Source organism: Manacus candei, unplaced genomic scaffold (genome assembly GCF_025592945.1).
Source record: "Manacus candei isolate 608988 ecotype Guabito, Panama unplaced genomic scaffold, ASM2559294v1 h1tg000092l, whole genome shotgun sequence".
NCBI classification, from domain to species: domain Eukaryota; kingdom Metazoa; phylum Chordata; class Aves; order Passeriformes; family Pipridae; genus Manacus; species Manacus candei.
In genome coordinates this window covers 1,599,149-1,614,778 of record NW_026138140.1, presented here as the reverse complement: position 1 = coordinate 1,614,778, position 15,630 = coordinate 1,599,149, and the positions used below count along the sequence as shown (strand labels likewise).

General features: G+C 35.9%; 1 protein-coding gene across 4 annotated transcripts in view; it reads left to right on the top strand.

The window, feature by feature from the left end:
• INPP4B (inositol polyphosphate-4-phosphatase type II B) overlaps positions 1-15,630 on the top strand; it is a 278,616-nt gene that overhangs the window by 170,822 nt on the left and 92,164 nt on the right. For all 4 annotated transcript variants that reach the window (XM_051768103.1, XM_051768104.1, XM_051768105.1 and 1 more), the window contains exons 13-14: positions 9,765-9,895; positions 14,925-15,029. In XM_051768103.1, the coding sequence (XP_051624063.1) occupies positions 9,765-9,895; positions 14,925-15,029 (236 nt within the window). The remainder of the gene's footprint in view (positions 1-9,764; positions 9,896-14,924; positions 15,030-15,630) is intronic.

Below are 15,630 nucleotides of genomic sequence, written 5' to 3'. Positions count from 1 at the left end.
ATACAGTGATCTTTCTGGCTGCTAAAAATTTACAACTGTAACTGAACAACAGAATTGATTACTCAGAATTTTTAGGACTCTAATGACCTCATAAGTTCTGAGCAATGAACTGTGCTAGAGTGTGGTCATGACTTTAAATCTGTGAAGGTCAACATTTGGCTAACAACATAAATATTCTGAAAAGTTAACAATTTATAAAGAAGCAGCACGTGACTAGGGTGTGAACAACACTATAGTGTGTCTGGCTTTGTGTCTGGGTAGTGCTAATATAACAGACAAACATTATGCAGATAATGGAAAATGACAAGTTTGTAGTTAATAAAGGAGCAATGAGAAGAAAAATCTCCTCTTGCTAATGTAAATTACTTGGCTTAAGAAAAGGGTACCAAAGTAATGTATGTTTGAAATCTTGATTCATGTTTGGCAAGAGGGACATCAGAGAATTATTACAATATGTATGGCCTGGGAGAAAAGGAGGATAGGGAACACAAGTGTCCCAAAATGTTTTGTATGTGCAAATTCCCACTGCAATCACTAAAATGACAGCTTGTCCTTCAATCCTTGTAAGCTGTGCTGATAAAACTGTGGAAAAAACCCATTATTTTAAGCAGTCCAGGGCTTCCCTGAAAACAATACCTTCTTTTTCCAATGATAGTGGATGATGTAGAAGAAGATATTGCCTCTTTCCCCATGAAAGTTGCCTTGCACCTAGACGGGCATCTGATCTCATGTGTGAGAGAGCTGGTGCTGCATCCCAAAGCCAACCTGTGCACTTTCAGAAAATCCCTTCCATCAGAGGGGCTTGCCTGTTATTGTTTACAGAGGTTTGTCCTGCAATATGGAGCTTCTTTTCTTTTGTGTTTACCCCATCTGTTGCTTCTGTATGATCTTTTTATGCCAATAGAGCAGCATGTGGGAGACCAGAATCTTGATTTTAATAAAGTCAGTGGACTGGTACATACTTATGCATGGTAATGATGGGTTATAAAAATCCTATGAATTGTTATAATGCTTTATTTTATTCATGTAATACTGTGCTTAGGCATTTATAGCCTCATCTTGTTTGAGAATACTAATATGTAGGGTTTTTTTTTTTAGTAAGCAATAAAAATAGATTATGCTGACTTGCACAGTTCATGCACTTCCCAGATTTTCATTTGCCCCACGGGTAAATGCTTTTTAAATGTTAGAGGATTGCTTTAACCACTTTTACTATTACTCTACTATTCTCTCCAAAGGCATAATGCAAATAATAGCCCTTGCTGTTATTTCATATTATAGAACTCACCCCTTTGGATAAACTGTTAGTAAAGAATCACCTTGGTGTTTTGTTTTTTTTCCCCCATGATTACTCAATACTCACCAAAATATAGAAAAACTTTGAGAAAGAAACAGAAGTAAAAGTTGCTCAAAGATTGAGGGAAGTGGTTCAGGTTTTCCTGACTGCCAATGTGGTTAAGCTGTTCAAGCCTAGGAGAAAATGTGGGTGTGAAAGAGAGACAAGGTGGGAATAGGGACATCTGTGTCATCTATCATCATAGAAGTCTGTAGATCAGAGCTTCAACTTTGCTTTTTGAAATAATTGCAAAGATGTCTGATATTATGGAGTCCTTACCTTTGTGAGCTAGGAAAACACGTTAGGAGGATGTTATTATGTTAGTTATTAACTTACACAAAACTTAAATTGTACCATTTTTAGGCTATTCTCTTCTAGAGTATCCTTCTCTGTGTCTTTTTTCCCCAATTATTATAAAAGAATAAATATTTTTGTCTCAGAGGTCACTTCTTATCATCCTCAGCCTGTTTCATTTTGTTCCTATTGGGGCTTCAGTATAGTCAGCAATTACCTTTAAAAAATATGCAAGTGCTAATAAGTGTTAACAAGTGTTATAAGTGTTAATCCCATTCAGTATTGCATTTTAAATTGTAGTTTATGTTCCCTTTTCTCTTAGCTTTTCAGATTGTTTATCTCTTGATAAAACTAGTGTTCATTGTTAACCAAATAATTTGATTTACTGACATGATACTCTGAAGTATGTAACCACTGAGGATTTTTAACTTTGGTTTTCAGCATGAAATAATGTTTTTAAAGAAATGCATGCATTAAAGATTTTTTCATTCAAACCTCCCTGGAAGAAGTTTTAATAGGAGTTATATGGTAATTTTTATTGTTCTAATAAGGATCATACAGTCTGCATTGCTGGTTTTTATCATTCAATTATTTCTTTTTCCCCTTTGAGGTGTTCCAATGAGTCCTTTCCCCTGGTTTTAGTATGTCTTCACACAAATCTTGTCCAGATATTTTATATATGTCATGCAAGATTAGCCAAGTAGTTCTTTGAACCTAATGATTATAAAAAAAGACTTAGTTTACAGTAATTGTTCAGGAAGTTGGATGACTCACATAATTGAAGCTTGTAGTTGTAGATGTAACTGGATCAGCACAGCAAGAGAATTAGGAGACTATAGCAGAAGCTGCAGCACATGTCTTTCAGATTCTTTTGAGTTCTTGATTCTTTTGAAGTTCTTTTGAGTCCCTTGAAACCAAAGTCAGATTTGGCTGAAAGGAAATTCCACCTATACTTGAATTTGGCCCATGGCATTTGTGATCACAAGTCATAAACAAATGTATTGGATAAATTACTGAACTTGAACCCTCTCTCCAGGGTGCAAAGCACACTCAACCTTTCCTCCTGCATCAGGAATGACTGTCCCATCCCATCACCAATGGCCTTTTTTGTGCAAATCTGTGCTGTCTGTCTGGTTTTTATTTCTTTCCTGTAACATAATGGAATGATGACAAAGTTCAGACTGTCTGAAAGGTGTATGTTTTTCTACTTCCTTTTATTGCACAACTTCTATAGAGAAGTGGAGCCCCAGGCAGAAATGCCACGTGTTGGGAGTAGGCTTTGGTTTTTCTGGACCTTTGTATGTTAGTTTTCACATGACTTGTTTTAGAGCAGTTGCACTGCAAACCCATTGTATTGATAAGAGGTAATAGCATTAAATAAAAGGGATTTGGGGTAAACTTACTGTGACTTCTGAAGCTGTTTGAACCAACCACGTTGAGACAGGCACTGTTAATACACCTACACACTTAAGGACTTTCAAAACATTACTTCTACTAAGTATCTTGCGTGAATATTCGTAGAAATAATCTTTTTGACACTTAAAAAAATTCCCAGATTTGTCAGTAAAACATAGCACAAATACATGCATGTGCAGTATTTACCCCACTGTGCATCCAAAGGCATGTGAAACCTCTCTCTTCTTACTGTCTACCAGTTGCTGCATAGAGGAATATAAGCATATGAACAGAAGTATAACTTGAATTTTGTAAGTAGTGTTTAGACAATTGTCCTACTCAAACAAGATCAGTTTAAAAACCATTTATTTATAAACTAAAGGATAAAATATTGTAATGTATTAAAACTACAGAGTTCTCTGTCCTCTTGATTTTGCTGTTCACCACTGATTTTGGAAAAGATGGCCTCTGTAAAAGTCTAAGAGGAGTTTTCATATGTAGCATATGTGACAGTGTAGTGCATTGGAATGTAGTAATATCACCTGATTTGTTTTGTGACAGGTACCTCTACATAACATTACTTATCTTGCTTATATCGTGGAAGTGAAGCAACATTGTCTTAAGCTGGTTCCAGTGTTTTCTGATGAAACAATAAGAATAAAAAAATAACCAAACAAAACACCCTTAAAAATTCTGTACAGTATTACTAACTACTAAAATATAATTTAGGATTAACATGTAAATTCCAGAGGTGCCATTCTGAGTATTACTGAATTCGAGACCTTTCTGCAAATGTCTGGTGCAGAAGAATTATCCTCTGCTATTAAATGTAAATCATAGAATTAACCTCAAATGGTCATGCTGTTTGAAGATGTTGAGTCTTTCAGAGATAAATCCAGGTAATAAATTATCCAAGGAAGGGAAAGAGTTCGGAAGGGAAGGAGTTGTAAGGCAAGAGTGAGAAAGTGGGTTTAATTTAGCTTATATGTTGTCTACACTTTTGGATAATAAAAAGGGGATGGTAGTGGATAGAAATGAAAAAGGAACTTAAAAACTTCAGGTCTTAGGAACAACATCAAATGTTATCAAGTTTTTGCAAATCCCACTCTATTCTCCATATATACATTGAAAAACAGGTTTTAAAATATTTTTTAATGTAATTGTTGGCTTGGCTTTTTTTGGGTTGAGTAGTTTGCTCATGTGATTTTGATGGGATTTTTTGTGGGGTTTTATTTGTTGGGGTTTTTTTTAAACGTTTATGACATCCAAAAGGTAGGCACAACCTACATTGTAATTTTTAGTTGCTTGTCAGGTTAGACTTACTAAAACCTGGAATAGTTTTAGGAAATTCTGTAAGAAGATGAAAATGGTAACTGTTTTCAATAGGTTCTAAATGAAAACTATTACAAAAGAGAGAAAAATATGCTTTTATTCATTTTTGTGGTAGCTTCCCCAGAAGGGATTATATCCTCCTTAGTAGTTATTTGTCTGTTTTAGAAACAATATAGTGAAAAGGCTATGATTCTTTTCTTTCTGGAGAGAATGTTGTATTGCTTGCATGGGGTTTATTGCCTGTATATCACAGGACCATAACTTGTGCTAAAGAAAAATGAGAGTAATCTTATCTGCTTCTATTCTACACAAAAATAAAAATGGAATGGTTATCCATAAACATGTGCACTTTAAAGCAAACTTTGTTAGGAAAAATAATTCCTGTGCTCCTTTCCTTAGAAGGAAGCTTCTAAGCTTCCTTCACTTATGAGTGATTGAGTCATACCCCAAAGCTTATGTTGTATATTTACTCCAAAGCTCCTATTTGATAAATATGCAGGATTTTGATGCCTTTATAATATTATAAAATTTTTGCAAATATAATCTGCAGAAATGTCTCATCTTTTTTTGAATCCTGCTAAGCTCTTTGCTTCTGATGTTTTGTGAAAGTGGATTTCAGAAGCTAATTTTGCTTGGTGGAAGCAAAAATTACTTCATTTTTTTCATTTTGAATTTATCATGTTTGCTTCACTGGGAATTGCATCACTGGAGTTTTGAATCTACATGTATAAAAAAATTGCTACTTGATCTTCGTGCATCATTTTTGGTTCCTTTGCTTTTATCGTATGTCCTCTTAATTATCTCCTCTTCTTTTAATTACACTGATCTTTTCAACTTCATCTTTCAATTTGTGAAGATTTGTGTTGTGTCTTTAATGATGCAAATGGCTATTTCTGCTGTTCCTTTTTCTGAGACAGAGTAATCAGATCCAAGAAAGTTCTTTGACGGACTCCCCCCTTCTCACTCATCTTGCTCATCTTAACATTTTGCTGATGTTTTGCTTTATTCTGATTTATTGTCACCAACCACAGTTTTTCACTGTGCATTCCACAACGGTGTCTGAACTGTTGAATCTGGTGGTAGTTCTGCAAAAACAAGTTCAATGAAAACATGATTTCAGTATTGGCATTTCCTTCAATTAATTTTGTAAATGAGGCACACGACTCATTCAAAGTTCTCCTTGCAGAAATCAGTGTTTTGTATTTTAGCATTGAATATGTTTTCTTTGGACTTCTAAGCTGATCCCTGTATCCAAAGTGATGAGCAAGTCCTTTTCTGTTACTATGGTCATTAAAGTGCCTGGCACAAAGCAGGAACTGTTTAAGTAGAAATTACCAATGTGAGTCATACAGGAAATTCCTTGTGCCTCTTTCAGGTACTTTTAGTAGTTCACTGTAATCGTGCACCCAAGGTGCTCTTAGAAATAAAAAAAAGCATGAGTAGGTAAATCAAAAGGCAGAATATTAATCTAAACTGTCAGTTCTCAACCATTTTTTGGTAATGGGCTTCTTTGAACATTTCCTTGGAACAAAAAAATTGCACGTAATTGTACTTGGAGTTTAATGGCACCAGTTTTTAACTGCTAATACTCTCAGAAATGTATCTGGTGAGGTAGCAGGTGCAGAACCTCCTAAACCATCCTACACATCAGTGTTACAACTTGTGCAGTGGCTCTACTTGCCATCAGTCAAGGCTGGGGAAAGGTCTAGTCTGCTAAAGGGCAAAGTGCCCACAGATTGTAGCTGTGCAGATCAGTAAATCATTCTGAGAAAAAAAAAGTTGTTGATTGTGGGAGCTTGAACTGAGGCTTCACAACATTTCTAACTGCAATGGGATCCTGAGGAATCTCTTAACTTATTCTTACAATTTTTCATCTCTTTAAAATTGTTGTTGTGTTAGCATCACTGACCATTAATCTTTATCCTAACAATCAGCCTTGTGTATGCAAACAGATCAGGATCCAAGGTTAAATTGTTCTGCCATAATGGCAGAAAAGGGTTTTGAAGAGAGGGTAGCAGGTAGATTTTACACTTTTGAATGGGGAACTGCTTCCAAATAGAATGAGAAGTGCTCAGTGAAAGCTGGTGTAATTAGTGTACTAAAGGGAAGAATGAGTGTGAAAAACAGACTGTACCTAAGGCAGGCTTAAAAATAAGCTAATTGGCTAATATTTGAGGTGGAGAATGAGGAATGGGACAGACAGTTTTTGTCCACATTCTGGTTAGACACAAATGGGGCAAGATTTATGCCAAGGCAACCAAGGAACATAGAGAACAGGCAGGAGAATGGAAGTTAAGATTCACTTCTGGGTGGAGTTTCCATTGTACAGTGACAGAAAATACTATGCAGGAGACAGTTTGAGGAGCTGAGCAGCAAGACAAAGACAAACAGCTGCAGACAAAGCTTGGATTTCATTCTGTAAGATGAGTTTTAGTTGATGCTGAGCACAAGATCTGTCATGGTGATGAGTGCAATTATCTGGAAAAGACACTGAGACAGGATTTGGAGTGGGGAATAAGATGATAAATAGCTCTATTTTAACAACATTGAGTTTGCTCTGAGCTTACTGCTTCGTTGATTAGCTATTCAAAATTCCATGGCTACATTGGAAAGTTGAATCAATAACCGATTTGCCTTCCTAAAACCAATATTATAAATATTAATACTTTTTTTTTATAGCACAATTGTTGTTTGACACAATTACTGATTGAAATGTGTTTTTATGAAGTGTGTTTTTAAAGTTCTTCAATTAAATAAGTCCTGATACAAGTATTATAGTATTATTAAAACAGATTAAAAATTTCTAAGATTGTGGGTATTATAAACTTCCAAATCTGAAAAATGTTATCATTTACTCTGCTTACTTTTGGAAGAGTCCTTTCACATAATGATAATAAAGCTTGGTACTGTCTAATATTATTGATGGAGCTTAGATATAAAAAAGATAATTCTTTTTTCAGCCATAACCCAAAATTGTATTGAGTCAACAACAGCAGTGACAAATAGTAAAAAATCACAAGATATAAAATACTATCTAAATCCTATGTCTTCTATAATTCCATTAGAAAAAAATAAAGCTATAACGTGTGCAACAAGGCTGTTTTCTGTGAAAGTGTCTATGCCTTATGATCCTGTTATCTCATGGTTTTGATTTTACCGTATATTTAAATGAAAATAAATTCAGAAAAGGTAGTATTTAAAGTTTCCACGCTACATGTGCTCTAGATTGGTATAAAACTGCACTCTTACTTTATTTAAACATTGCAGATAAGATGTGTCTTCTTTTATGACATACTGGTAGCTAAATTTTTACTTCAGTGATGCGTAGGTGTTTCTGAGGTGAGACAAATGCAAGCCTTGGCGGCAACGATGAGAGCAGGATTTGACATTTCTTGAAAACATGTTAAAGATAAATTGTGGGATTTAAGTTTTCCCTTCCCATTGCTGTTGGTGTCCATGGAGTTAACTCACAGTCAGCTGGTTAAACGAGGTTTTGGTTTTGGTTGGATATTTTGGTTGGATATTTATCTGAGATAAAAGGTTTCTACTCCTGCTGTTGTTTGAGATGAGCAGCTCCAGGTGTGGGCTTAGATAGAAGTGGGGATATAATTCTTAGGTAGAATACTGTATTCCCATAGAGGAGGAGCAGTAAAGTTCTGGAGGTCAGCCAGGTCCAAACATCGTTGCTAAAACAATTAAATAAGACAATGTAAATATTAAGGGCCAAAATATCTTCCCTGCAAATAAACAAAATTGTATACCCTGACAAGGTATAAAAGCTTTTCTTAAGAGTAAGCCCTGAGGTTTTCATTTAATGGGATGTCTGATGTTAAATTGCTAAAACCTTGTAAGGAAAGTGGTCACTGAAAATGATGGGTTTATCCTTTTACTGCAGATGATTCTTATGCTCCAACATTGCCAGATTGTATTGATGGAGGAAAGTTGAGTTGTTTCATCTTCTCTTCTTCAGGTTGAATGGAATAGAAAAAAGTAATCATATGTCATTAGTAAACTCTCAATGAGTTCATGTATGTTTGTTTACATTTTAATACTTTCAAGGACATGTATAAACAAAATGCCTTAATTCTGCTTCCATTGTAGTCTGTTTGGTTTTGTCATTTTATGTTAACCAGGAGCAGAATTATGCCAATACAGCTTATTCTAATACTGTTCACACTAAAGCAAGGCTAATAACGATGGGGAAAACACCAATGTGTGGCTTTTCTGTTTAAGAAATAATATCAAGATTTTTTGGCTAATGATCAGAACTGCTGTAGTAATTGTAGCTCTACATTTCCTGTGCTGAAGGCTCAGTGGTCCTTCCCTCCTCTTGCTGCCCTCTCTCCCCCATTTTTCCCTTTTTCTTCAATAATTTCTCTGTATGCAAGAACTGGCCCCTGGAAGCCTTTTTGGAGACTTCCAAGAATTGCAGTGAAAGAGTTTTCTTGATACTTTGAGGAAAATGAGGAAAACTGGTTGTGCTGCAAAATTTTTCTACTGAACAATTCGAAATGTTTGAAGACTTGAGATGTTTCATTTTCGGTTTTCTTAAAAGCACGTCCTCCAAAGTGGCTCTGGGATAGGTATAGGATAAACTTACTTTGCAAGTGGGAAAACCAAAGAGAAATCCCAGCATACTGTAGCTGTGCTTGTTTGTGCAGGAAATTAAAGTGATCTCTATTTCACTCAGGTCAACTCTCAAGAGTGTACAGGAAAACTGATAATTTACTAAAGGATTTCCTTTTGGATTTCCAGTGGCATGTTTGGTTACCATAGCACTGCTGTTTTGACCTGATGAACACAGCTGCAAGGCTGGAGATTAAGTTTTAGGGGACTGGTTGTGGTCTGGTTTTTTGCTTTGTGTGTTTTGTTTTGCATGCTGAAGAACTGTGGTGAGGGCTGGTGCGTTGGTTAAACTGGCTTATGTAGAAACACTGATAGAAATGTGTTTATGATGTTTAGGAAAGTATCCAAAGAGTAGTGTATCAAAACAATTGTGCTGCAAGTGTTGGAAAGGAAGAAAACTTCGTAGCCTTTACAAAGTTAAGTTACACCTTTATGGTGTTTAGTATTTCTTCATAAAAAGTTAGTTGCTGTGAACACAGCTCTCTGGAGCCTGGAAGCCTTCTTACCTCCAGGAAAGCAATAGTATTTCAGTTTGTAGGCTATTGCATTTATAACAAATGAGTTTTGAGCACAAATTACTACGTTATTCACTGACATTCTTTACTGTGTAGCTGCGAAACAGAGCTGAGAAGCAGATCTTAAAAGCAGCATGAAAATAGATTTTATTTCAATTAGGAAGTCCTTTTGATGTTTTGTAACTAACTTGCTTTGGACTGATTAGGATGAATGTTAACAGATTAATGTGTTAATTAGTACCTTCTCTTTTTGCCTTTTGGTACAGGAATCAGGAACTTAAAGACCTGGGAGAACTTGCTCCTCACTGGGACAACATGCGCAAAAGTGTAATTGCTCACTGTGATCAGATGTTGAGCATGTACCAGGACACTCTTGCGGAGCTTGGGAAGCACACAGGTAGGAATCGGTGATTTTATGAAAATAGCCTACTGGAATTATTTCCTGAATCACGCTGGATTTTGAGCAAACAAAGTTTTCTATCTGTTTACAGTGTGCCTTTCTGCCTCTTCCTGCTGGTGTGCCCTCCCCCTGCCCAGTTTATGAGATGTTCTCTAAGGAAATGGGCATATATGTTGTCAATTACTAAAAAGGCTTTGTTGGTGTTGCTGTTTTCTTGCTGGTGTCAGATTTCTAACACCAGTCTTCACACTCACCATCTCAAATACATGTTTTCGATGACCATTCTGCCATAATTGGTTGTTTATTCTGTACTTTGTTCTATACTCTCACCGTTAGATGTTTCCACTATGGCCTTGTGTGTAGAGATATGATATGCATAGATGTCAGAGATAAACACTGTGCAGCCTAGAATATTTCTGATAAAGAGATACATTACAGTTCTGAATATTGCTAAAAATAGAGGTTGAAATGATGACAGCATCTTGTGAAATATATAGGATATGTTTATGAAGGGTTTGCAGTATTTCCTTCATTACTTCCAGCTTTTCACATAGTTCAAACAAAATTGCTTTGTGTGTGTGCTGAGAAATGGAGCAATCAGGTTTTAGTTCATTATACATTTAAAATACATAGAATAATTTCTTCATGTAGATAATTGGGTGTATTTGCTTTTATTATAATGAATCTGTTGAATTTAGTAGGTGAGACACATCTTTCTCTTTTGAAACAGGCATTAAAACTGTGCTTTTATCCTTTGGCCATCATCTTTTAATGCAGGACTGAGCATGGTATTTCTCGTTCCAGATTCCTCTGGGATAGTGTTCTTGGTCACAGGAAAAGAGAAATCTTGTTTTAGTGTATGAAAAAAATCCAGTCTCCAACTGAAATTAAGCATTTTGGAAGCAGTTGATCACCTACTTAAATGTTTGTGGAGGAAAAAAGCTCATCCGTTGCACTAAATGATGTATAATACTTTGCATTTTTTTTTGCAAATGTTTATTTTCTTATGTTTATGGTTGTTTACCATTATCAGAATATTCCAATTCTGATTTTGGCAGACTACTGTCTGATCCAGTATGGCACTTCCTATGTTTGTTTTAACTAATATATATGTATGTGTTTTCAACAGTTTGCTAATTACATTTTGAAAGAACTCCATAAAGTATCATAAGCAAGCCAATAAATACGTATTATGAAGGAATCAATGTGATAACTATAACTTGTGGCAAAATACTGAAAGGACCTTTTGAGATTAAAAAAATAAACAATGTCGTCTATTAAACAGAAATCCTGCAAGACCTGCATTGTGCCAAGTGACTTTATAAAGCATTGGTAATGTTAAATGACCTGTCTTAACTGGGTCTTGAGAGAACTACAGTGGACCTGGGATTATTGAGGAGGACAGGACTAGAACGTGTAAAAAAGAGTAGGGGCATTTATCTGAAAACGAAACAAAACAATAAATCAAAACAACCTAATAATTGTAGTGAAAATGAGAAATAATCAGGAGGTGTTATTCTGGGGGCCAACACTAAATCTCATTTCTTTGACAACCCTTTTTCTCCCTCTTACTAATAATTAATAATGTGTAAAATACCTGTTTGTATTTGGAAACCCCCGATTTTGCATCTTGTGTGAAAAGTCACCTGAACATTTCAGAACTTAATTTACTGTAATCAGTGGGACATGAACACATTCTAAATCCAAATAATAACCCAGTTCTTCTAATGAAAACAATATTTACTTTTAACCCTGAACTACAGTGTGTTTATTCTTATCAAATCACATTTATATTAAATGATAAATCCTCTGGGTAGTGATTGTTTTTTTAAAATTGTTCCGTACAGGTTAATTATAAAGTGGGAGGGGGGTTACAATTTATTCTGAATACTTATGTAGAACTAGGCTGAAACCTCAAATCTCCATTTTGGTCCTGTAGGCAATGTAGCATTTGGCTGCCCAAAAATAAAACAAAATCTAAACCAGCTTTTTTCATGTATTTCTGCTGTCTATTATTTGCCTTTAACCAGATTTTTTTTCTGCCTAGATCCTTTGCAACAAGTAATTGCAATTCTCTGTGTAAAAAAAGATTAATTTTCCTACATAAAGTTTTAAGAATTTTATCTCTACTGCCTTTTTTTTTTTCAAAGGAACAAGGTGGATGTGGATAAAATTCATTGCTGTTCCAAGATGACTTGGTTTCTCTTCCATCCCATTCGTGACAGTTCTTCTCTATAAAGAGTACACATTATAAGTTTAAAAAACAAGGTTATAGTCTTTGATAAGAAAAGGAAGCCAGACATATATTTGACTTAATACTGTAGTTGCACAAATAGTTACGTTGAGAGAACATAGTAGAGACTGGATATTGCAGTACTCACTAAGTAGAAATTGCGAAGATTAGGGATGTGAGCACAACTTTAATTTAGACTTTTCAGGTCACATATTTCAACACATGCCAAAAAAGATTTTGCTTTTCAGTTCAATCTGTACAGGCATCTTACTTTGTCTTAGGCAGGAATGTGATACGTTATTGAAGTCCATTTCACAGTTCCTCTTCAGGTGGATGTCAGATGAAGGTTGTATCTGTATTCTGATATTTCCTAACTTTGAAGAGTTTAATCTTGCAGTAATAATGGCAAGAACTGTTTTAATAGAGGGAATGTAGTTATTTTAGTACTTAAATACAACTTTTTTTAGTACTTAAATACAACTTACCAAGTTACTTAAAAACAGACAAATTATACTGAAAGTTAGTGTGCTGGTTTAAAGGTAAACGGGCAAGGGAAATGAACCCAACTCAAAAGCAATTATAAGTCAGTATAACAATTTAATAAAAATAATACAATAAATACAATTACACAGACAAACAATTGTTTTTAACCCACAAAACCCAGCTGTATAACCCAGCACCCTGGGGCATGAACAGAGTGGTATTCATTGGGCCCCCCTCCCCATGATGAGCCCCACGTGGTCCCCCTGAGTCCAAAAGTAAAAGGAGAGGGAAAACCTGTTGGTGAGTTGCAATCCTTCTCTGGATCCCACAAGTGGTACAGAAATCCCAAAACCTCAAGATTATATATCCTCAGGTTCAGGCAGGAATGCCCAGTACCTCCCTCGGGGCAGGGAGTTCCACAATGGGTGTGAGGACAGGAGCATCCTCTTATCTCACAGGCCTCTTAATGCTCAGTTTATAGCCTGAGGAGCCAGGAGTGCTCTGGGCAGCTGCTGTAAATGGTCTATTGATAACAGTTTCTGGGAAATGGCATGGAAGAGTATAGAATACACAGTTTTGGGTTACACCCACACAGCGATGAACTGGTCCCAGCTGTTCTAACTAGGACAGTCAGTTTTATGGTATGGATGGTATTGGCAAATTCATGGATCTCATACTTGAGCAAATGTAATAATTGATAGCAGGTGAGTGGTTCTTATACCACAGGTTTCTGGCACTGGATGGAAAGGATTCCTTGCTTCACAGGTCTTCCCTGAAAAGAGGAGTAACAAGACTCAGCGATGCTGCATGTGTTCTGCTCCTGCTCAGGACAGAAGTGTACTCCTGAGAGCAGGCTCTCCTATTCTCCCTTCTACTCTTCTTTTACCTGTCCATTTAAATCTGCTGTCATCATATTCTCCTCTTAGTCAGTCAGCGTTTCCTTGTCTCAGGTCTCAGTTATCGTTCCTTAAGCTTTCATCTTGGTCTCAGCTGAATTCTCACAAATAATCTGCACCCCTTCTGCTTTCTTTTCTAATTACTTACAGTCTCCTTGCCTGCACTACTCTCATTTCTTTCCTGATAGTTTCAGCTCCCTTCCCTACCCCCCTAATTGTCTTTCTGTGCTTTCCAGATGCAGGTTTCCCACTGCATCATCACCACCTCCTGGTTTCACTCTGCATCCCCAGCTTTCCTGTCTGATCTGAAGCTTTGACTCCTGTCAGTTGCTTTTCTTTCTACCTTTGCTCTTCATCTGTGTTAAATTATTAATTTAAATTACTAAGGTTAGGGAAGAGCCTAAGCATTCTTGATTGGTCTGGAGCATCACTGGTGCTCTCTGGCAGTGTGATTTGCGTGGGGAGGCTCAATGCTTAGTCCTCTTGGAATGTGGCACTTTCAACAGATAAACCCTAGCAAATCTTGATTGAGCAAGTCCAAAAGAAGAATTTCAAATATTTCTTTTACCTTTTTGTTTGTTTCTGTCTTTCAAGAAACAGTTGAACCTTGACAAAAATTATTTAAAAATTCTGGCTGCATCAGAGGAATTTTAGTTCTGATGATTAATAGTCGACAAAATGATAGGATGCTGAAAAGATGGTCTGAATAAATGTTGCACTACCTCAGTGAGAAGACAAGACCACCTCTCTTTCTTAATCCACGCCCTTTTATTTTATATATATTCTGCATCAAATATCTCCAAGCGAATTTCATTTTCATACTGTCAGACTTTTAATTATATTCCTTTATACCACCATAGAGTTACTCATAGTCTCATACTTTTGAAATATGCAGCCAGATTTTTTTTTTCTTATGATTCTGGCTTTTTAGAAAGAAAACTAATTTACAGCTTTCCTTAAGATAGTTCGTGTTTCTTTATTTGAGCTTTCTAGGAAGAGTGCATAACCTAGTCAATATAATACTTCTGTTTGAAGAAAAAAAATGTTACTTGGCAAAGATGTGATGCCATTATAGCTCAGCACCCTTGTGTTTTCAGCACAGAATAAACATAATGCACGTTAACTGTGACATTGTTCCAGCAGACTGCAGACTGATTTCAGACAGCAGGAAAAAATATCTGTCACCTAGAATAAAAAATTAGATTGTTCTGTGAATTAAAAGCTGGTTTGCTGCTTCCAGTATGGATACATGCTGAGACTCAGTTAGTGAACCATTCATCTCCTGATATACAATTACACATTAAAAGGAAATTAAAGAAGACTCTTCACATACAAATATTGTCCTCGCATTAAAAAGAAGACAAAACATCTATGTATTTAAGGTAATGATTCTTTAAACTTTTGGTTTTTTCAGGTTCTTCCTTCAAATCCAGCTGTAGCAAAGGAGAAAAAACACTAGAATTCATCCCAATAAATCTTCATCTGCAAAGAATGCATGTGCATAGTCCTCGATTGAAAGGTAAAGTATACTCTGCAGAGAAATTCTCCAAGTATGACAAAGTGTGCTTTGAAATACAGTTAAATTTGCAACTGAGAGGTATGGCTTCCATTTTAGCCCTTTTCAGGATGTAAATATCTTTATATATCCAGTTTCAATGGTGAGCATTAGATGGACATGATTTCAGGTGAAACTTAAAACCACAGCAGAACTGAAAGGTGTGTTGTCTAGAGAGTTGAATCTCAGCCATTTTGAATTTTTACCTTAGTGGTAGAATACTGGCAACAGTCTTGTTAAACTCTGTAAGTGGGACATAAAGATGCTACAGATAAAAGGCGTGGAAAGTAATAGTATTAAATTAATTTTTTTGAGATAAATTTGTGTGCAATTTAGACTTACATGGAAGAATGCTGAGGAGAAAAGAATATCACAAGAAATACAGTGACTTTTAAAGAAAATTCTGAGATTCATTTCGTGTTGCATGCGTTTTGCCAGTCAGTGAAGATTGGTACAGTATTAGCTTGTTTGTAAGATTCTTGGAGTATGGCTTGATACAGAAGTTTTCTTGTATAATTAGATTGTTGCTTGTGGTTTGTGTTTGTTTGGTGACTTTGTTTTTTAA